Raw genomic sequence first — 24144 nt, forward strand, 5'->3', positions numbered from 1 at the left:
AACGGGCGAATTTGTGTATTTTCGCTCACATAAAGTTATAAAATACAAGATATGAATCAAAATGAACACGTATTTATACTAAAGTAATACAAAATGACTTCAAAATATTTAGAAGTGAGTAGTTTTTCGAGATTTACGATTATACTGTAAATCACTTTCACGAATCAGCCCCCAAATGTAGTCTCACGTCATGTTCTCGTTATACTGTCCTTGGTAGCGGTGTTCAAAGTCCAGTAAATCCTGGTGGACGCGCTCGCCTTGCTCCTCCGAGAACGCTCCCATGTTCTCCTTGAATTTATCAAGGATGTGGACTTTGAGGAACATTCTACAGCCCATTGTGCCATAGTTCTTCACCGGTCTCAACCAGCTCCACAGTTTTCGACCTTGTGATTGCCCAGGAAGCCACGAACCACTGCGACAAAGCTGTTCCAAGCCGTTTTCTCCTTACTAGTGAGCTACTTGGGGAATTCATTGCACTCTAGGATCTTCTTTATCTGTGGTCCGACAAAGACACTGGCTTTAACCTTTGCCTCAGACAGCATAGGGAAGAAGTCTCCAAGATATTTGAACGCTGCCGACTCCTTAGCTACAGCTCTCACAAATTGTTTCATAAGACCCAACTTGATGTGGTGGCGTCAGCACCGACCGGGGGTCCACCAGTGGCTCCCACTTGACGTTGGTCCTCCCCACAGAGAACTTGGTCCACTGTGGCCAGTCCCGCCTGTGGTAGTGCGCCTTGGTAAAACCGCCTTGGAAACCCATCAAAAATGCCACCATTTTGAAGTCTCTGATGACCTCCCAGCCATACTCATCATACTTCAAGGCATCCAGCAAGGTCTTGATGCTGTTGTAATCATCTTTGAGGTGCACCGAGTGAGCCAGGGGAAGAGATGGGTACTTGTTACCATTATGGAGCAGCACGGCTTTGAGGCTCCTGGATGAGTTGTCAATGAAGAAGCGCCACTCATTCTGGTTACAGGCAATTCCGATTGCCTCGAACAGACTGGTCACATTGTGGCAGAAGCAGAGCCCATCTTGAGGGGTGAAGAAGCTGCAAAAAGGTTGGTGACGCTTCCTCTGATCTGCGACTTGCATACTTTTATCCAACAAGTTACAGTGCTTGAGCCTAGACGTCAAACGCTCGGCATTGGACTTGGTGAGACCAAGATCTCTGATCGTTGTTGAGGTCTTTTTGGTTGGGGTAGTATGGGGTTCTCTCCTCAGCTCCACCTCTGAAATTGTCATCTGGATCTAAAACGTCTCCCTCGCTCTCTCACTTGCTGCTCTCTTCTAAAGACGGCTACTCTCTCCCTCCGGAAGAGTGGGTACGGGCACTGAAGTGATGGATGAAAGAATACGTGATAGCAGGTGCATTTTGCCAGTCCAACGTTTGGAAGGGTCCACCATGCAGAAGTAGCAGTTGCTTGAGTGGTCAGTGGGTTCCCGCCAAATTCTTGGGATAGCGAACTTCATGGCTCTCTTTTCCCCTCTGTATCATCCTACAAAATTACATTTATTTCATCCATAACCAATGTGCAAGAGATTCTTGCAACATTTTTCATATATTATATATTTTTTCAATAACATTGAAAATTGTAAAACATCTTAAAATACAAAAAACTTTGACAATTTTTTTTTTACAAATTTTATAACATAAAAATTTCGAGCAACAATTGTCCATCTTACCTTCCAGAGTTAATTTGCATTGCTCGCAGGTGAAATGAGGTGCCCAGGGTTTGTCTTGATCCCCGACAGGCATGCCGACATATGCCTTGTAGGCCTCACACATCTTAGCAGATGCTTCCACAAAGTACTTTTTCGCTCTTGTCTTGATAAATTGGCCGTAGATATAGCAAAATGCGCCTAATGGATGCTTGCAGCCTCTAGATGCTATCTCAGAGAAATGCAGATATGTATCCACTTAGGCAGCTGGACATAAACTAAACTGGTGGGCTTAAGGCCCCTGTATTCATACTACTATTTATATTACTAGAAAGTTCTAGAATGTTCTAGAAGTTACTCCAAGTTTATTCAGCACTGAATCTATCTGGAATGTTCTGGGAAATAGATAAATTTCAAAATATCACCGTCCTGGTCACAAAAGCAAAGTTTGTGGGGAATAATAGCCATTTTCTGTACTTTTGAGCCATAAGCAATTAGGAAATAGCACTTACTACCCAGGAACAAAAAAAAAATTGTTACACAGTGCAAATCAAAATGTCTGGACTTGCACCTTGTTATTATGCTCACTGCTCATTAGCGGATCACCACCACCGCGGAGTAGAAACTGTAATGAGCATTGCAATTTCACGGACCGCAGGATACACGGCGTTTGTGGGGGGGCGGGGGGGGAGTGGTTACGGGCTAATGAAGGATCAGCATCACGTAGATTGACTCTACTGTAACACAACTAATTGGTGGTTCACCGTGTCCGTTAATAAGTTACCAAGCCTGCAGTTTAGGGCACTGGCTATGCATGCCCCAGAGCACATGCACGAGTTGCAGGTACTGTACGTAGTCAATGTGTGTGTCCAACACCACACACGACGTGGCGGGGAGCGGTGGCGCACTGGTTAGCACACTGCGCTGTGAACTCGGGTTCGATTCCTAACTGCGGCTCACATCAGTGGCGAGTGATAACTGAACCGATCAAGCCCCCCCCCCCCCCACCCTAACCCTACATCGACTCGGCCTTAAACGAGTGTCTTGGTGAGTGTTTAAACATGCGCACTGGGGGAAACGGGTGGCCGGGTGTGGTGAAGGCCACGCCACTCAGTCGTGGGCTCGCTAGCACCACTCGCCCCAACAATCTGTTCCGCTTTGTGGATCATATCACACTCTGTCATCATCATCGTCGCTAGCCATGGTCAATGCACTGCTGGATGAAGGCATCTACAATCCGCCGGTATTTCACATAGTCCTGGGATGAAATAATCCACCGAGCACCTGTACACGAGCTGATTTCATTGATCCATCTCCCCCGGTGGACAGTACCGCTATCATCGTCGCTAGCCATGGTCAATGCACTGCTGGATGAAGGCATCTACAATCCGCCGGTATTTCACATAGTCCTGGGATGAAATAATCCACCGAGCACCTGTACACGAGCTGATTTCATTGATCCATCTCCCCCGGTGGACGGTACCGCTATCATCCGTTCCTCGGTTGCCGCTCGTGATTGATCGTCTGCCATCATCCCTCCTCCCTTCTCGCGGCGGCCGCATCCATGGCTTTGTGATACTTTCACACAGGAACATTGCGCGCTCATTCTGCTCGCTGCTACCACTCTACCCGACAGACCGCGTGTGCGATCTGCGTGCTGCTCACTCGGAATGTTCACCGCTGTGGGACAACTTACACGCGAATTCAGGGCTAACGCGCTTAGACTGTGCGCAACAATTATTACTATTCTTAGTGCTGCGCGCGATTGACCCCTAACTGCAAACACCGTATAATTAAGCTTAAATTGGCCGTAATGTAAGAAGCGTGGCTTTCACAAAGCGTTCACTTCTTCGCTTCGTCCACTCAGCACCTGCAACAAGATCCGATCTCATCGCTTAAGATAAGTAGTGGGCTTGGGCAGGAGACGTCAATATAACGGATGATGGCCAGTGGGCAGGAATAGCTCATGCGTGGCAGCCAAGGCAGGGTAGTCGTACAAGAATGTATTCACGTATATAATGCACGGAAAAGCCGAAAAACCATCAGTGCGTATTTCTGTTGGTGGTCGCGTGTCATTTGGTGAAATTTACACATTACCGTGACAGGGTCAAGTTCGATAAAAAAACACAACCTCCATTCACTTCCCACAAACTAGTACCGTGGCACGGTACTCATCTACGCGGGTGGGCCACCCTGGCGGAGGGAGAGAGAGGGGGGTGGCAGTCATCTTGCTGTGTAAATTCCACATTCCTATGGCGGGCCGAGGTGTGTGGGAGCGGCGAGCACCGCACGCCACGCGCGCGTGCACACGAGCGCGTGGAGGAGGAGGACCGGGTCTCCTTCCTCCTGCTCGCTCGCTCTCTCACTGCGCTAATCTTCCCCGGGACAATAGCGGCAGTGTGGTCGCCTCCACCACCGGGTATTTGTGATACGCTCCACGGTCTGGCGGCGGAGGGGAGGGGGGCGCACGGGGCAGGCGAGGAATCCCAGGTATTCGCGAGGGGATATATCGGTCGGATTGTGTCAGGTCGGTGCGCGCTCGGCAGCACGAGAACGTTGCGTTCTCGTAGGGGGCGAGGGGGGGGTGACAAGGAGCCACCCCTCCACCCCTCCTCCACCCCTCCCCTCCACCCCTCCCCTCCACCCCTCTCCTTGCCCCTCTCCTCCACCCCTCCACCCTCTCCTCCCCGCGCGGAGGTTCGACGAGTTGTCGTGATTTAAGTGCGTAATCGATTTCTTTTATTTCTTTACATCGCAGTGCATGTAGCGGTCTCTCGTGGCTAGATATTAAACTAATTATTTTGGTGATGTCGCTTACGTTGGCAGTGGCGCATAAGCACAATTAACACAAAAACGCAATATATTCGTTACTAACACTGTGGAATTAAAAGGAGATATAAAAAATAATGTGACGTTTCAGGGCGAGCACCTATGTGGGCCAGCACCACGTCCGGTCGCCTTTGTCTTCCTAGTGGCGATGTTTACACACCACACCAGGCACTCGTTTCACGGCTGAGTCGACCTAGGGGAGGCCCAGGACTGGGGCAGATAATCGTATCTGGTGTTTAGCGTGAGCGGGAATCGAACTCGGATCGCCGTGTTTGTAGCGCAGCGCGCTACCGCTCTTCCTGCACGCACGCGATTAGGAAGCCACTGAAGCTACGCACTTTTAAATCTAGATTGAAAACTAATATCTTGAGAACTGCTTTTTGGTTGACTACGAACCGTGCGAAAGAAGTTCAACATACATACATAATACATCCTGAAACCAACGCTTCTCAGCTCCGATGCACGTGCTGCTGGGTCATTACTCCTATTCGGCAAAACACGTGCCGATCCATGTCCTCACCGCCCACGCGGGAACAAACCAGCAAGGATGCCTATTGTAGCGCGTGTCAGCCGTTTTGCCAAGGTGTGAACCTGTCTCACCCCCACTCCTCTCCGATACGTTTGATGAGGCTGTAAAGAACAAGACTCTTGAGGCCAGCTGTCGACTGTGCAAACACCTGTGGGATCTGGCAAAAGGAAGGAAGCGATGGCGACGTTGTGCTAGAATAAACGGCTAGACACAGGGGAACTTATATTCTTGGTTCTTTCGGCAAAGTCACGTTGACGGGAAACAATAAAATAATAAAATATATTGTTTTATATATTGTTTTATTGTTTAATATATATTTTATTATTATATTGTTTCCCTTCAACGTGACTTGACCGAAAGAACCAAGAATATGAATCACGGCAGTCACGAAAGCTTTAAATCAAAATTTAACAGGGGAACTTGTACAAAAACCACTGACGTTTTCCTGAATCGAGAAATACAGCACACGCGCGCATGACACGCGCCGAGTCAAAGTTGTTTCCACTCCGCAGCCGCTTTACATCTGCGGAGTGCGAGTACATCGGAACGAACACGCGCCCGAGATGATCACCACTGCTCAGATCTAGAGGGGATGATATCAGCTCACGTGCAGCAGTGGCATTGTAGGACCCTTGAGGGGTGGCGACGGCGTGGAGAGGCCTCCATCTAGCAGTGGAGAGACCACAACTCGCGACCATGATGCTTTTACGGGGGAAGCATTCGTTTAGCAGCGGATAGACCATATCTCATCATTATGACCGTGAGTGAATGAGAGAGCGAGTAGGCACGGCGTTCACAGGCGTGCGGCAACACGCTTCAGAGAGCAAGGGGGGGAGCTGGGGGAAAGGCAGGGGGAGCACCGGGGAGCCGGTGGAGAGAACGAGAGCCAATGAGAGTCGCGGGGAGCCAGGGGGAGAGAGAGAGAGCGAGAGGGGCGAGCGAGCGGAAGAGAGTGGAGGAGGGGGAGGTGGGGGTATCGTGAGCGAGAGTGCAGGGGGGAGCCGACTCCCTGCCTCTTGCGTTGGGGGAGTGAGCGAGGCGACGGGACCTGCGTGGGTTTCAGCGTTTTTATGGACTGCGCGGTGGGAGGGAAGGAGAGGGTGGAGGGTTAGAGTCGGGGGGGGGGGGGGGGGCTGTTAAGGAAGATAGGCGGTCGTAGTGGGTGAGGGGGGGGGGGCATTTTGGAGTTTCTTTGAGACACGGTTGGAGGGAAAGGAGAAGACTGGGGGGGGGGGGGGCGGAGGGGGGCTGGTCGCGGTGTCCGTGGGGGGAGTGGATCAGTGGATGAAGTGGGGTGGTGTACGGAGTCGAGAGAGGAGCGGGGAGGGAGGGAGGGAGGTGTGTAGGGAGGATCGGGGAGGTAGTGGAAGGATGAGGTGGGTGGGTGGTGTATTGGTTTCTCTGGCCCTGACGTCACCGCAGAAAAGGCAGAGAGATCCTCGCATCGCGGGCCGAGCCGCGCAAATGGGCGACGAGGAGGAGGCGCGCGCCGTCTCCCGGGGGCCGCTCGCTGCGCTTCTGCGCCACCTCTGCACCCCGCGCCCGCGTGATCGTCCCGAGTGCACGCGGCGCAGAGGATCGTCCGCCCGAGTCCACACCGACCTCCAGGAGCGCTGAGTCGTCTCTCGGATAACAGAAGGCGGCGGCGGCGGGGGGGGGGGGGGCGGGTGGGGGGAGGTGGGGGCAAGGGGGAACGCGGCTCGTTTGGGCCCCTCTCGCGAGGTTGGAGGGGGGGGGCTCAGCGGGAAGGGGGCAGCGCTTCCTCCCGCTTCGCCCTGCGGGAGGGATGGCGGTGACCCGGGTGCCGTGTCTGGTGCTCGCGATGGCCATGGCGCTCGCCGCGCGAGGGTAAGAGAAGCCGGACAGGTGCGCGATGGTGGGGGGGGGGGGGGGTGAGGAAGGTGTACAGGTGCGCGGACACGTGGGCTGTCTCTGCTAGGTGAAGACCCCGGGCTCGGCTACATTCTGCTGCTGCTGCTGCTGCGTGGTGGTCATATTCAGGAGAATGGATTTGCTTATCTATCTGTGCGGAGCTTTGCGTTCATTAGCTCCTAGTTCTGGTGTGGTGGTGGTGTTTTTTTCATTCCGGGCACGAACTCCGCTTTCTCCCCACACGAGGCCGTGGAATTGACCGAACGAATCAATGCCAGAACCGTCCTGAGTGTCGAGACTCAGCGAGGCTTTTCTGCACGAATAGGAGGCATTGTTCTGATTGATCCGTGCATGTGCCTGCTCGCTCCACTTCCCCCCCCCCCGCATTGTTCTGCAAAAAGCGCCCGTTTTGTTGTATGTTGACGCCGCTGTAAGAGACGGGGAAAAAAAAGGAAACGCGCGCATCGGAGCCAGCGAGTCTACTACATTCACGTGGCGGACGTCGGGGTTATTGATGGCACAGACAACTGTTGGCCGCTTGTGTTGTGGCCGAAACGTCGTGATTTTTGTTGTTTTATTTTTTACCTACGTGACTTTACCGAATAGAACCAAAGAGTATGGAACTGTTGGCATAACTGTAAAGTGGCACTCCGTTGTGTAGCCCCGGCGAGTGTGATGGGCCGTGTCGAATGCTCTGGCAAACTAGATGCACCCGTTTGGCCACACTCGCGCTCTCCGACACATATTGCGTGCTACTCGCCGCGGGTAATGCCGAACGATGTCGCGTCGGCTCGTATACCGCAACCGTAAGTGTTGAAGTGCCTTTGGGAAAGGCGCAACACGAAAAAGAGCAGGTGACAAGGAAGACGACACTTGTTCCGTGTTTCATTCTTGAGCGACTTCTGGTCTCGATGGGCCTCTCGCCTGACTTTAACGAAAGGTCACCCCGTCTGTCTGTCCCCGTTATCTAAGGCGACTTCTTGAGTTGAATCGACGCCGCCGTCTGTTGCAGTCACGTGTGTCCGCATTGCCATTGCGCGCATTGTGGAATCGTTCGGACAGTAGTTGAGCCTTGGCGATGCGATACATTTGCTGCGGTTGTGTTTTTTTTGGGGGGGAGGAGGGTAGAGGACAAATCTAAGGGGGCCGTGTTTTGCTCGGGGAGCACGGCTTTCCCTCCGACGTTGGTGGAACGCGCTCCCCTGCAGTGGTTCCTCCATCGCTCTGTGCACGGGATCGCGCTTCGAGGAGACTGTGTCGCTTCGGTCGTTAAATCAAGATGCGCATCCTGCGTTTCGGCTTTCGGAAAAGGCGTGCGACGTGCCCTATTACGCAGGGTCCGATTGACAGCTCAACGAGAGAGCTCGCCTTGCTGCCAGTTCTGCCTGAAGTGTCCGTCGCCTGAAGGGAGCGATGCGTTTCTGCCGTTCCGTCGGCGCGCGCGCGCGAACCTCACGATCGCCTGTTGCGCGCAGACGCTTGGTTCAAAAGCTACAGCCGCTGTTGAATTATCGCCCCCCGCCTCCCCTTTGATGTAAAGATGTCAGCAGTCTAGAACGCGTGTCACTATCGCTTCGTTAGTAGCCTACGCTAATGATAATTTGTTTGACAGATTGTCAGAATCACAGGCCATTGTCAAGAATGGACTGATGGATAAAGACCACGCATTTCGGTCACAGTGCGGGTTGGTGAAGGTGGGCAGGGTAGATGGGGGGGGGGAGACGTTGTGGGTGCGGGTGGGGGGGGGGAGTCTTAATATCGATTCAGATGTGACCCCCTCGCCGATGTGAGCCATAGCCGTGAAGCGAACTCGGGTGACCGCGTGCATAGCGCAAGAGTGTGCTAACCACGGCGCCACCGCTCCACCGCCAAGACTTAACGATGAAGTGAGAACTGCTCGAATGCGCGTTACTCAGCAATGAAGGCGGCCTTTAATGAATGTTGAATGCAGACCGCTGCGGGGATTGGAGATCGCGTGGATACTGTAGGGTAGTAAGGGTGGCGCAGTGGTTAGCGCATTGCGTTATGAACTCGGCTTGCTGACACGCGAGTGATGTTTGAATCTGTCCCCGGCATCCCCTCTACCAACCCTCACGAATCATCGTGGAGAGTGAAGTATGGCGAAACAATCCCGGCGTGTGGCGTGGGGGGGGGGGGGGGGCTTCACCCAGCAGTGGATTGGCAAAGGGCTGCAAACTTTTATAAGCAGAGCTGCCAGCTGAGCCGGCTACCGCAGACAGGCACGGTTCGATTCCCGCTGCCAGAACCACAAAATGCCTCTTTAGACTTTCCAAAGGGCGCTGCCTGCTTTAAAGTAGGCGTTAGAGACTCGGTGACGACATTTTCAAGAGCATATTCGTGTTTGTCGGTGTCGTGGCCTCAACTTTTAAGACTTGCATTTAATTTTTTTGACCACATCACATTGAATGCGCCCGATTTCGGAAGTTACGCTGAATCGAGTCTGGTTAGTAGTCGGATGGAAGATTGCCTGGGAATAATAGCTGTTGCAGACATAGACCGCGAAGTCACCAGGAGATAGCAGGAACCGCAATGGATTCTTGAATCGATCCGTGAAAAGCTCCGCCTGGTACCCCCCTCGTTAGCGTGGGCTTTCTCAGGTCAGTCCGGTTTCCTGCCACGCGAAGGCCACTCGTCAACAAGACTGGCGAAACATCGCAATGCAGGACCCTCTTCGAAAATAGTCTCGAAACTCGGTAGCAAGGCATTTCCGTGATAAATAAAAGCATTACAGTGAGGGGAAAAAAAGTATTTGATCCCCTGCTGATTTTGTACGTTTGCCCACTGACAAAGCAATGATCAGTCTATAATTTTAATGGTAGGTTTATTTGAACAGTGAGAGGCAAAATAACAACAACAAAATCCGGAAAAACGCATGTCAAAAATGTTATAAATTGATTTGCATTGTAATGAGGGAAATAAGTATTTGACCCCTCTGCAAAACATGACTTAGTACTTGGTGGCAAAACCCTTGTTGGCAATCACAGAGGTCAGACGTTTCTTGTAGTTGGCCACCAGGTTTGCACACATCTCAGGAGGGATTTTGTCCCACTCCTCTTTGCAGATCTTCTCCAAGTCATTAAGGTTTCGAGGCTGACGTTTGGCAACTCGAACCTTCGGCTCCCTCCACAGATTTTCTATGGGATTGAGGTCTGGAGACTGGCTAGGCCGCTCCAGGACCTTAATGTGCTTCTTCTTGAGCCACTCCTTTGTTGCCTTGGCCGTGTTTTTTTGGGTCATTGTCATGCTGGAATACCCTTCCACGACCCATTTTCAATGCCCTGGCTGAGGGAAGGAGGTTCTCACCCAAGATTTGACGGTACATGGCCCCGTCCATCGTCCCTTTGATGCGGTGAAGTTGTCCTTTCCCCTTAGCAGAAAAACACCCCCAAAGCATAATGTTTCCACCTCCATGTTTGACGGTGGGGATGGTGTTCTTGGGGTCATAGGCAGCATTCCTCCTCCTCCAAACACGGCGAGTTGAGTTGATGCCAAAGAGCTCCATTTTGGTCTCATCTGACCACAACACTTTCAGCAGTTGTCCTCTGAATCATTCAGATGTTCATTGGAAAACTTCAGACGGGCATGTATATGTGCTTTCTTGAGCAGGGGGACCTTGCGGGCGCTGCAGGATTTCAGTCCTTCACGGTGTAGTGTGTTACCAATTGTTTTCTTGGTCACTATGGTCCCAGCTGCCTTGAGATCATTGACAAGGAACTCCCGTGTAGTTCTGGGCTGATTCCTCACCGTTCTCATGATCATTGCAACTCCACTAGGTGAGATCTTGCATGGAGCCCCAGGCTGAGGGAGATTAACAGTTCTTTGTGTTTCTTCCATTTGCGAATAATCGCACCAAATGTTGTCACCATCCTACCAAGCTGCTTGGCAATGGTCTTGTAGCCCATTCCAGCCTTGTGTAGGTCTACAATCTTGTCCCTGACATCCTTGGAGAGCTCTTTGGTCTTGGCCATGGTGGAGAGTTTGGAATCTGATTGATTGATTGCTTCTGTGGACAGGTGCCTTTTGTACAGGTAACAAGCTGAGATTAAGAGCACTCCCTTTAAGAGTGTGCTTCTAATCTCAGCTCGTTACCTGTATAAAAGACACCTGGGAGCCAGACATCTTTCTGATTGAGAGGGGGTCAAATACTTATTTCCCTCATTAAAATGCAAATCAATTTATTACATTTTTGACATGCGTTTTTCTGGATTTTTTCTTGTTGTTTTTCTGTCTCTCACTGTTCAAATAAACCTACCATTGAAATTATAGACTGATCATTTCTTTGTCAGTGGGCAAACGTACAAAATCAGCAGGGGATCAAATACTTTTTTCCCTCACTGTATTACGTCCCGTACGTGACGTGCTATGCATTACAGAGGGATCATCGTGGATGGGGGGGGGGGCAATTGGGGGCAGTCTCCACTCGGATACAATAACACTCAAGGGGCTTTCGCCTGGTTCAATAAAGGACACGCAGAGACAAAGGGGAAGCTCTGAAAGACTCACCGACGCCACTGGTGGCGGAAGGGGCCTCTTAGATAGCTCCCCTCTAAACGGTACTTGGCCTACTCTTCCATGCTGGCCAGAAGGTCTTGGAAGAGGCGGGAGTCTCCACACTTTAGCCCACCACACGCGACCTTCAAATTAACTAACTGTGTTGCACATATACAATTTATACTAGTGGGTGTGCAGATGAAGCACGTGATGGGAGGTGGGATTTAATCAACATGGCCATCGTTTTAACTGCCGCGCAGGAAGATCGAACTGAATCGGTGGTCTCTGGATTGCAAGTCACGTGTGCTCACAATCAATACATCCATGTCGTATGCATCGACACTATGCCACCCCTTGGGTAAAGGCTGTTTGTAGATAATTAGGAACAGCACCAACCGGACTGGAGTTATTGGCATGAATAAAGTCATTATATTTTTTGTAAGCGAGCTACTTATTTGCGTATTTAAAATTGTGCAATGTGCTAAGTGGAACTCTTTCATCTGTGATGTGTCACTCCATCAATCATTAACCCGTTCATCGACCGCGAAACGTAACGGCAATGAGCTCGGTCTCTCGATCTTTCAGGATTGGAGAATGTGGCACGCAAACTCCTTACTTCACCCTTTTCTGTTGTTCAAAAAAAGAAAATGAAAAATTGTTTTTAATCTCTGCGAAATCTGTTCGGCTTTATGAAGTGTACATTGGACGTGACCCAAGTAGAGGATGCTAGAGGAAGTGCGATATGTGTTCGTGGAAGGCAAGGCTGTATGTTTTTTTTTGTTTAACGTTGATGCATGACTAAGTCTAATCCTGTGCAAACCAAACTTGCTCAACATGACCACAATATTCTACAGGTGCTGTCTTGCGGATTGGCTCGCCCCCATCCCAGGAATGTGGAATTTCCACCAATGACTCGAGGCTATAAGCGAGAGTTAAGCGCGGTCCCACGCTCTTTCGAGCGGGACACCAACCACGTGTTTGCCTTTTTTCATTGGAAATGATAAAGGTGTTTTTCGTTTTTTTTTTTACTGGATGAAATGTTGTTCTCGCAGCTTCATGAGTTCGTATCCCGTATAAGCGACGATCTCCAGCACAACTATCGAGTGTTTCATACTCATGGGGGTGGAGCGGTGGCACAGTGATTATCACATTTCGCTAGAATTCATCCAGCAGTGGATTGATCATGGCTGAACGGGAAGTTTTTATGATGAAATTGATGATAAGATACCGAACTTTCCTCCGCGGTTGCGTTTTTTTTATTTATCGTCACGCACACACAGAGGTGTAGCGTTAGCGTTTTTTTTTTTATTCCCCAAGGCCGCTCCCTTCTTAAGTCTGAACGAGGAGTTTCCACCGGATCCCGAGAAGGCGGTGAAGAATCGGCGGGGCAAGAGAGTCACCCAAGGCGGTTGGCATTCCACCAGCGCGGCGGTATTGGCTTGAGCGCGGTAAATTCCCCTGTGAGCGCCGAATAATAACAAGCGGTTTTTATCTCTGGACAAATCTACAGCGGTGCGTGAAGGTGACGCATAAAAAGAAATGTGCATTCCTGTATGGGAGATATACAGACAGGCAGAGAGAGAGAGAGAGAGGAGAGAGAGAGAGGAGAGCGAGATGACGGACCGACGTGCTCTAAGATGTCTCTGGGAGGAATGCAACGCGAGGTGAAATTTACGCGCGCGAGTCCGCGAAAGGTGCAGAGCAGTGACAGTGAGAGGAATGGACGCCTCGATCTCCCGCGAATGTCCGTGATTGCGCGTAATGAAAATGATGCGAGGGACATTGATATACTGTATATCCACGCCACTATCGATCTACTGATGGATGAAGGCCTTCCCACACTGTACCGGTCGTGGAAATAGTATGTCATGCTTTGCAACCCTGGTCATTGTGAGTCGATGATGGGCTTGGGGGTTTCAGATATCGCCGATGATATTAGCCGTGGCCTGGAATATAACTCAGGCCGCTGGTACTGCTCAATAGCTCTTCATCGCGGGAAATCATCATCATCATCATCACCGCCACCAAGAAATGCGTCTTCTTGAATGCCGCGCGTAAACACGGGGAGTGATGCCTCGAGGGCAGACGAAGTCTTTCAAGAAATGCATTCGTCGATAAGACGTGGGACAATTTCGCACCTGCTCGGACTGCTCGGTGTTGCAATGCTCGGCCGGGTGTTGCTCACCGAGGAGAGAGCCCGGCGCGGTGTGCGTCCCGAACTCCGTAGCGTGACCTCGTTGAAAGTGGGAAGTGGTGAGAGGGCAATAGAAACACTCAGAGGGGACCACTGCACAATCAACGTAAAAAAATGCATCTTTAAACGAATGTTAAACACTGACCAGATACAAGGAGGGAGTGAATGAACTGGGTGAGGGAGCGGGGTGAGTGAGCGGGGTGAGAGGAGGGGTGAGGGGGCGAGGTTGGGAAACCCGCGCAGAGAAACACGACTCGCGCCAGCCTGGTTCTCATTAGAGCGGCCATTAGTTCGCTACCTCCCTTTTTTCTCATAGGCAACAGATTTACTTACAGACCTCGTGTGTGTGTGTGGGTGTGCGTCGTGTTTGTCTTTGTGCGCGCGTGTGTCAATGGGGAGCGGTAGTGTAAAGTTTAGTGCGCTGTTCTGCGAACCTGGCGACCCCCAATTCGATTTCCCGCTCACGGCCGATATCGGTGACGAATATATGAACCACTCATTGGCGTGTCCGAGGCCGACTCAGCCTCAAATGAGAACCTGGTGCGGGGTGTGAACATCAGCTCTGGGGAGACAAAGGTGACCGGACACACCACCCCCGAATAGGTGATCGCTAAGAGCACCTGCCCCAACAGCCTCGTGTAGTTTACACGGGGGAATTTGAAGTTATTTGTCAGTGTGCGTGTGTTGCTGCTGGGGAGTTGGAGGCAGTCGCCATCCAGCAACAACAAAAAAGGGCAGAGGAGCGACGCTCACAACAACGAGCAGAGCGCCGGACGACTAAACCGCAGAAAGTTGACACAGTTGGGGGACACAGCTGGTGAATCTGCCAGTCATCTCAGTCAGTCAACCCACGGCACCTGGAGTCTGTTCCGTGACCTCCTGCCAGCGGTCCTTCAACACAAAGTGCACCTAGCATGGCACAAGCACCGTGGGGATGTCACCGCCACTTAGTCGGTGAACGACGGTTGTTGTTGCTGTTGTTGCTGCGTGTTTACTTCCGCCTCTCTGTTCACGTGTGTGCGTATGTGTGCGTGCTTGCGCCCCGTGTCTGTGTGCGTGCGCGTGCACATGACTCAACTCGCCGCGCTTCCACCTCTCCGGCTGGACCGAACCAACAACTTCCAACCACCACCACCCACCCATTCACCAACAACAAACAAACGACGACAAATTCCAGGGCGCTCACAAACGACATCCTCGGACTCAAGCTGCCCCCGGAGCCCGTGCTGAACGCCAACACCGTGTGCCTGACCCTCGCGGGACTGAGCCGGCGGCAGCTGGAGCTGTGCATGCGCAGTCCCGACGTGGCCGCGTCCGCCGTGCAGGGAGTGCAGATCGCCATCCACGAGTGCCAGCACCAGATGCGCAACCACCGCTGGAACTGCTCCTCGCTCGAGACCAAGAACAAGTTGCCTTACGGCAACACCATGCTCACGCGAGGCAAGTCCACCACCCCACCACCACCACCCCACCACCACCACCCCAGGGCGCGCGGTTGCCGGTAGCTTGTGTGCGTGCGCGTGCAGTGGGGTGTGTGTGTGCGTGCGCGTGCAGTAGTGTGTGCGCGCGCGCGTGCAGTGGTGTGTGCGCGCGCGCGTGCGTGGTGTGTGTGCGCGCGCGCGTGCGTGGTGTGTGCGTGCGCGTGTGCGTGCGTGTTGTTGATTTGTCACGGCTCGCAATGCCTGCACCTTCTTGCGCGGGGATACGCGGCCCCCGGGTCTGGAGGATGGCGTTGGGGGAGGCGTTACTTTGGCACGCAGGGGACGCGGCTCAACGCCGGTTGGTATGCGGGGTGACGTCATCGCGCAGATACGCTCGCCCCGCGCGGCAGCCAGTGAGGATTCCAGCCAGCCAGGAAAACTTTAAAAACAAAAATCTATATTACGTTTATTCTTTGTGTCTTTCGGTAAAGTCACGTAGATAGGTTCAAGGAAAATGACAAAAATCTACTACGATTCGATTTCTTTATTTTTTCCCTCCTGATGACGATCACTTGTGTTGTTATCGAAACGTCGTAGTTTTTGGTTATTTTCTTTGAACCTATCTACGTGACTTTACCGAAAGACCCAAATAAAATGAATTCCTGCAGTCACGAAAGCTTTAAGTTAAGATTTATTGCGCTTGTTTACCCAGGAAAGCCTCATGTCTCTATTTTCAGGAGGGTCCTGCCAAGTTTTCATAATAGGAAGGCGATGATTGCTGAGCAATTTCAGCAGTAATTTTTATACTTTATATATACTTTTTATTCGAAAATCTTTCAAATTGCGCAAATTTGGACCGTGAGACGCAATGACCTACTCTTGCACTTCCACTTTGAAGCAATCGAGCGTATTTTTTCGTGTGGTTAATACACCCTCAGTATTAACCTGGGCAGCCGCTGCATTCGAACCGCAAACGCGCTACCACGAGTCCTTTGTAAACGCCCGGCAACTGGGCGTGAGGGTTGTGCGAGTGTCTGTGTGTAGTTGTGTAGTGTCCAACCCGTCGTGTGCCGTGCCGGCCTTCATCAGTGCTACCCACTAACAGCACTTGCCCCCTACAGTCTGTTAAGGCTATACGGGGGGATCTTTGTCTTTGTGTTGTGTCGTAGTGTAGCGGTGAGCGCGCTGCGCTAGGAGCCCCGAGTTCGACTCCCGCACACGCCCAACACCAATGACGAATTCATGAACTGGTCCTGGGCCGATTCAACCTCAAATTAGGACCTGTTGTGATGTGCAAACATCGCCACTGGGGGAGACAAAGGCGGTCGGGCGTGCGACTGGCCACCCACCCCCTCGTGTTCCGTGCCGGCCTTCATAGGGTGCTCGCTGACAGCACTTGCCCCAACAGCCTGTAAAGACTATTCGGGGTTTCTTTGTCTTTTGATGCGTATGTGCATGGGCGTGTTTGTGTGGATATTGAGGTTTAAATGTGGATGTGCGTGTGTGTTTGGTTTGCGAACTACGTTACTAACGCGGCGACGTTAGATAGTGTAGTGGCTCGGACACAGCTCACATCAGCTGTTGATGAACCGGTGCGTGATGTGGTTTGTAAACTTGTCGTACTGTCTCGCCAACAGCACTCACTCCCAACAGTCTATGTCGGCTATACGTGGGGTATTTGTGTTGGTATCGGTGTAAGCTGGTGTGTGTTGGTGTAAGCTGGTGTGTGTTGGTGTATACGAATGTGTGTTGGTGTCTGGTGGTGTGTGTTGGTGTATGCTGGTGTGTGTTGGTGTCTGGTGGTGTGTATTGGTGTAAGCTGGTGTGTGTTGGTGTATGCTGGTATGTGTTGGTGTCTGGTGGTGTGTATTGGTGTAAGCTGGTGTGTGTTGGTGTAAGCTGGTGTATGTTGGTATCTGGTGGTGTGTGTTAGCGTAAGCTGGTGTGTGTTGGTGTATGCTGGTATGTGTTGGTGTCTGGTGGGGTGTGGTGGTGTAAGCTGGTGTGTGTTGGTGTACACGAGTGTGTGTTGGTGTATGCTGGTGTATGTTGGTGTAAGCTGGTGTGTTAATGTATGCTGGTGTGTGTTAGTGTATGCTGGTGTGTGTTGGTGTAAGCTGGTGTGTGTTGGCGTAAGCTGGTGTGTGTTGGTGTATGCTGGTATGTGTTGGTGTCTGGTGGTGTGTTTTGGTGTAAGCTGGTGTGTGTTGGTGTATGCTGGTGTGTGTTGGTGTAAGCTGGTGTGTGTTAGTGTATGCTGGTGTGTGTTGGTGTAAGCTGGTGTGTGTTGGTGTAAGCTAGTGTGTGTTGGTGTAAGCTGGTATGTGTTGGTGTAAGCTGGTATGTGTTGGTGTCTGGTGGTGTGTGGGGAGCGGTAGCGCGTTGCGCTACGAACTCGGCCACCCGAGTTCGATTCCCGTTCACGGCCATCACCAGTAACGATTTTATCTGAACCGGGCCTGGGGTACCCCTCGGTAGACTCAGCCTCAAATGAGAACCTAGTGACGATGTTTAAAAAACATCGCCACTAGCGAGACACCCAACTCCTCGTGTGTCGTTCCGGCCTTCATAGGTGCTCGCTAACAGCACTTGTCCCAGCAGTCTGGTGAAGGCTACACGGGGTACTATGTTTGTATTTGTGTATCTCGGTGTGTGCGTGTTCAGTGCGTACACGCTGACTGTTGCATGCAAATTGACTCGTACGGTCACTCACTCGTGAATGCATTCTCTCGATCTCTCTCCTTCCCCCTTGGTCATCGTTGTTTCTCTTGCTCGCTCTCTTCAACTCTTTTATACGGCTGTTTGAATTTAATCAAACACACGCAGACGCACGCAAAGCCAAACATCCTCAGTGTAACCTTAAAAGACTTCGGGAAAGTGATGATAGCGAGTGCTTATGAAGGCCGGCATGTCAGCACCACGCCCGACCGCCTTTGTCTCCATCGTGGTGATGTTTTACACACAGCACCGGGTACTCATTTGAGGCTGATTCGACCGAGGTGCTCCTGAGCGAGAATCGAACTCGGGTGGCCGGGTTCGTAGCGCAGCGCGCTAACCACTGCGCCACCGCTCCCCACACACACACAAACTTGGGTCACTGGGTTCGTAGCGCAGCGCGCTAACCACTGCGCCACCGCTCCCCACATACACACACTTACACACTTGTCGCCGAGTTCGTAGCAGCGTGCTAGCCACTGCGCCACCGCTCCCCACACACACACACACTTACACACTTGGATCACCTGGTTCGTAGCGCAGCGTGCTAACCACTGCGCCATCGCTCCCCACACACACACACTTACACACTTGGGTCACTGGGTTCATAGCGCAGCGCGCTAACCACTGCGCCACCGCTCCCCACATACGCACTTACACACATTTAGACACACACGAGATTCACGCGGGTGAGCGGTGAGACACCGCCTCGCGAGGTGAGTTCGGGAGTTATCGCTCACACACATAACGAGTCGCATTGCTCATCCGTCAAAGTCTCGCTGGGAGCCGGGGGCCGTCGCCCCCGTCGAATTGTTTAACGCGCATTTCACACGCACGGCTCACGGCTCCACTTCCAGCGAGGCTCACTCGAGTCCTGAAAGCGATCTACCCCCCCCCCCCCGAGCGCCCCGCGGACAGGCGCGCGCTTCGCCGATCAAGCCTCCGCCAGTGTCGCGAGTCGTGTGGTCTGTTGTGGTCATCCAGAACAGAGCGCACAACGTATAACGAACGACGCGATGCCCGATCCTAATGCGGTTGTCTGGCTTTGGCCACCTGAATGTGAAATGGTAGTCGTTGCTCAGCATCTGCAAAGAGCCGTACGACAGAAGAAGAATAAGAAGGAGTGTCGCGAGCGATGTTTTGCGAGCACGAATTAAGTGACGTTCGCGTGGCACGCGAGGTCGTGGCGTTGCCGTCTGCCAACACCACGTCGACGTCGGCCCGCCTTTGTCTTCCCTCTGCCGATGTCCACACCAGTCGTCGTGGGGGTATTCGTGTTCATGCTGAGTCGACCTAGGCTAGGCACGGATGGTGTTGCAAGATTAGACGGTGACGAGATGAAGTCAGGCCATCCAGAGGCCTTAGCGCAGTGTCACGCTGATCTATGTATTGGCCCAAACACACACAAGACAAACACAGAGAACCTCCGTACAGCCTTAACATACTTTTGGGGTAAGTGCTGTGAGCGAACACTTATGAAGACCGGCACGGCACCCAAGGGGGTGGGTGGCTAGCACCACGCCCGGCCGCATTTGTCTCGCAGGTAGCGATGTTTACACATCGCACCAGGTACTCATTTGAGGCCACGTCGACCCAGGAGAGGCCCAGAGCCGGTTCAGATAATCGTCACTCGCGTTGGCCACAGTATATACATATACTACAGGCGGCAAGTGCATCTCTTAAGGGCTGCAGGGTACACGAAGAGAGGGGGGTGGCGGGGTGGTCAGGACAACGCACCGGCTGCCTTTGTCACCGCGCTAAGCGCTTTCATTTAAGGCTGAAACAACCTAGGAGAGACCCAGGACCCGTTCGGATATCACTCGCCGCCGATGATCGCGATGGTCTGGAATCGGCCTCGTGTCAGCGGGTTTCCGAGAGCAGGCGCGTTAACCACTGCGCCACCGCTCTCCAAGGCTTGTGGACAACCGTCTGTGTTGGGGGAGCCACAACGATAGCGCCGTAGGGAGCAGCGGAGCAAGTAGGTCGCTGGCCCGTCTGTGTGTCGGAACGTTCGTCGTTGTTACCTCCTCGCGCGAGCGGAGTTTTCGGGTTGCTTCCCTTTGCGTCCAAATCACAAATAAATAAATAAAACTCCGACCCTGAAAGCGGGACCATATCGAAGAGGGGAATCTGTCCCGAAGAGACTCTTTTGGGCAATTATTTCAAATGACACCTGTAAACTGTGGCCACGTCGCCGCAGGAGGTATAGCTCCCAAACTTTACAGCGTCAGCGTTCCCTCGGGGCTACACGCACACACACGGGCGCGTTTACAGGAATCATTACCACCGCTCTATAGTTTACGAGCGGACAAAGTTTAGGAGCACGCGAGCAACGGGGTAGTTTTTTTTTATATTAGTTAGGAATGCGTTTGAGAACAAGTGCGTGCGTGTGTGTCAGTGTGTGTGTGTCAGTGTGGGGAGCGGTAGTGTAGCGGTTAGCGCGCTGCGCTATGAACCTGGCGACCCGGGTTCGATTCCCGCTCACGGCCAACACCAGTAACGATTATCTGAACCGGTCCCGGTCCTCCCCTAGGTCGACTCAACCTCAAATGAGTACCTGGTGCGGTGTGTAAATATCGCCACTAGGGAGACAAAGGCGGTCGGGCGTGGTGCTGGCCACCCACCCCCTCGTGTACCGTTCCGGCCTTCATAGGTGCTCGCTAACAGCACTTGCCCCTACAGTCTGTTAAGGCTATACGGGGGATCTTTGTCTTTGTGTGTCAGTGTGTGTGTGGAGAGAGCGGCGGCGCAGCGGTTAGCGCACTGCGCTACTAACCCGGCGTTTCTCAAATTCAATTCCCGCTCACGGCCGTCACCGGTGAGGATTCAACTGAATCGGGCCTCGCCTAGGGTCGACGCAGCCTCAAACGAGTACCTGGTGAGAGTGTGTTAATATCAACCTCAAACGAGTACCTGGTGAGAGTGTGTTAATATCAGCCTCAAACGAGTACCTGGTGAGAGTGTGTAAACATCAACATTGGGGAGACAACGGTGACCCGGACGTGGCGCTGGCCACCCACCCTCTAGTAGTGCGTCGTGTTGACCTTAATATGTGCTCGCTAAAAGCACTTCTCTCAACAGTTTGTCAATGGCGATGTGGGCGATCGTTGTCTTTGTGTTCGGGAAAAAGAGTGTTGGCAACGGTCCGCGCGCCGCGTGAGAAAACAACCGGCCGCTTGAGTTCGATTACTGGCCACGGCTAACGCGAGTGACGAGTGAAAGCTGAACCGGTTCCGGGCCTCCCCCCTAGGTCGACTCAACCTCAAATTAGTACTCGGTGTGGTTTTATGACTCATCGGCACGAGGGAGACGGAGACATCCGATCGTGTTTGTGCGTGCGCCGTGCCGGCCGTGACAGGGTGCTCGCGAACAGCACCTGGCATCCACCGTCGGTGCGGCTATGCGTAGGGAGGGGGGGGGGAGGATGTCGTTGTTTTTTTGTGAACGTATCTGCCCCTGTGCCTTCCTCACAATCTCACTCCAGGCTCTGTAAAAAAAATAAGTATCAGTTTACGCGAGGTGAGCAGGTAATTATCCGACGGTAAAACAGACCCACGCCATAGGATTGTGGAATTTACACCACGAGCGCTTCGACTCGTTTCCACGTAAACCCGCGGAAGCCTCGGCCGAGTTCGAAGGCTCTTGACGAGAACGGCCTTCGATCTCAAGAGATGATTCGATGCATCCTTACATTTTACAAGCCTGTAGCGTGACCTTGCTTAACGGAGGCCGGTGGGGGGGGGGGGGGCATGGCACCGTCGATGTTAAACTAAATTGGAACGAATGTTAAACACTCGACAGAATGCGGAACGCGAGGGGATCTGCGTTTGCGTGTCGCGTCCTCTGCTCTCACTTCCGTGTGCAACAACAAAGAGGAACAACAGATGGCCCCGTGGCTGTCCACGTATTAATCGGACTGAATATTTCACCGACGTTTTGTGACTTGACCACTGGACTCTAGCGGTGTGTGGGCTGAACTGTCGGCACTGGAGAAAGGGCGGTGGCGGGGGGTGAACCCCCCGCCCCCCCCCCCAAACAGCTCCCCCAAAAGCTACGGGACTGCCTAACTTATACCTCCGCACACAGCACTTACTCGTGACATCACCATAGGAGCAACGTTGACAATCACGCGTGGGAATTGAACGAGCGAAGCGGGGCGGGGGACACGACGATGGGTAGGTAGAGAGGTGGGTAAGATGGGAAAGGGGGGGGGGTGATCGCATAATAACCCTCAGGCTTGGAGATGTTCCTACGCAGCTCGGCCCGTCTTCGTGACCGCTGATGGGAAAGGGATCCCAAGACGGGGGACGTAAAATAAATACCCCGACGGAGAGCGTGACCAGTCCGGACTTGCGGAGACGCAAGCTAAGCCGGGGCTGTGTGTGATGCGCGAGGCTCGCTGCCCCGTGAAAATATCTCGGTAAATTTATCTCTGAGTCGGTCGGATTTTTGTGGCATCGCGGTGTCGTGGGAGACCGCAGATGACTTGAGAAGCTGGGAAAACAGGACAGGCGTGCTGAGTCTGAATAATAGCCCTATTACTAATATGTATGCGTATATGTCTTGTGCGCGTGTGTGTGTGTGCATGTATTACGGGGAGCGGTAGTGTAGCGGTTAGCGCGCTGCGCTACGAACCTGGTGACCTGGGTTTGATTCCCGCTCATGGCCAACACCAGTGACAAAAATCTGAACCGGTCCTGGGCCTCCCCTTGGTTGACTCAGCCTCAACTGAGTACCTGGTGCGGTGTGTAAACATCGCCACTAGGGAGACAAAGGCGGCCGGGCGTGGTGTTGGCCACCCACCCCCTCGTGTGCCGTGCCGGCCTTTATAGGTGCTCGCTAACAGCACCTGCCCCTACAGTCTGTTAAGGCTATACGGGGGATGTGCATGTGTGTGTGTGTGTTTTTGTTGTTGTTGGGGGAGCGGTAGTGTAGTGGTTAAGCGCACTGCTGTACAAACCCCGTTGACCTGAGTTCGATTCCCGCTCACGACCAATAACCGGTGGCGAATCATTGATTCGGGCCTGAGCCTCCCCCAGGTCTACTCCGCCTTAAATGGTTACCTGGTGCGATGTGTAAATATCAGCACTGGGCACACAACGGCGACTGGATGTGGTGTTGGCCATCCACCCCCGATTGTGGTGTGCCAGTTTTCATAATCGATGGGTATCTGCACTTGCCCCAACAGTCTAATAAAGGTTATCCGGGCGATATTTGTCAATGTATGCATATGTCTGGAGCCAATCATAATTTCACGACTACAAATGCATGTAATTTTTGTTTACAGTACTTGTAAATAATACGAGTTAATATATATTACATATATTTGTGATATAATTGTGAAGGAGCGTAACTAAAATGACTATGTACTGTATGTAACTATGTACGCATGGTCATGGGCCTCTCCTAGGTCGACTCAGCCTCAATTCATACTTGGCGTGGTGTGTAATCATCAACCAACACTAGGAATACAAAGGCGGTCGAGCGTGATGCTGGCCACCCACCCCCTCGTGTGCTATTCCGACCTTCATAGGTGCTCGCTAACAGCACTTAACCTAAAAGTCTGTGAAGGCTATAGGGAGTGGGGATCTTTGTACTTGTGGATGTATGTTTTTATGCATAGAATATAATTATTTATATAGGGTAACTAATTCCTACGGCCCAAATAACCCTGATTTGCGTCCGGTCTTGTAGGATCTCGGAAGATAAGGAGGTTTGAGTCTGGTCGATTGCTTTGGGATAAGAGGACTGCCTCGGAATCCTCGGCTCGGGTGTAGGAGGTGGCCAGGAGATGGATTCTTGAATCCCATCTGTGCGAGCGAAAGGCTCCGAGTGTTTCCCCGTTGTATTCGTCATGGGTTTGATGTCTCCCGCATGCTCCAGTTCGCTCCTGGAGCCAAACAAACGCCGAGGAGTGGAGTTGGCGAAACAAAAAACCTGTCGAGAGAGGGGGACCCTTACTGAACAATTCGTGAGTCAGGCTGGGCTTCCCTGTCTGAACAAAGGGACACGTTATCGCATTTTCTTTGGGTCTTTCGGTAAAGTCACGTAGATAGGTTAAAAGAAAACAACAACAAAAAATTACAACGTTTCGATCACAACACAAACGATCGTCATTTTTTCCCCTTCTGATGACGATCGTTTGTGTTGTGATCGAAACTTCGTAGTTGTTTTTAATTTTCTTTCAACCTGTCTACGTTACTTTACCGAAAGACCCAAAGAATATGAATTCCTTCAATCACGAAAGCTTTAAGTCGTTGTCACATTATCCTGTGCGGTAAGAGAACAGCCAGAGTGGATACCGCCGCTGCTCGATAAACACGACGCCGTGAGTGTTCGTGTTGCAGCGGCAATCGAACCTGTTTGTATTTATTTTAATTATACCATTGTAATTCTCGCGCCTCTGGCCA

General features: G+C 52.2%; 1 protein-coding gene across 1 annotated transcript in view; it reads left to right on the forward strand.

Moving 5' to 3' along the window:
* The first annotated feature begins 6697 nt into the window (after window positions 1-6697).
* The window catches only part of WNT10A (Wnt family member 10A), a 47428-nt gene continuing 29981 nt past the window's right edge, over window positions 6698-24144 (forward strand). Inside the window, exons 1-2 of the mRNA XM_032946172.2 lie at window positions 6698-6868; window positions 14776-15038. Coding sequence (XP_032802063.1) covers window positions 6807-6868; window positions 14776-15038 — 325 coding nt within the window. The 5' untranslated portion in view covers window positions 6698-6806. The remainder of the gene's footprint in view (window positions 6869-14775; window positions 15039-24144) is intronic.

The sequence above is a fragment of the Petromyzon marinus genome, chromosome 4, assembly GCF_048934315.1.
Source record: "Petromyzon marinus isolate PM22_M1 ecotype Great Lakes invasive population chromosome 4, UKy_Petmar_22M1.pri1.0, whole genome shotgun sequence".
Classification (NCBI taxonomy): domain Eukaryota; kingdom Metazoa; phylum Chordata; class Hyperoartia; order Petromyzontiformes; family Petromyzontidae; genus Petromyzon; species Petromyzon marinus.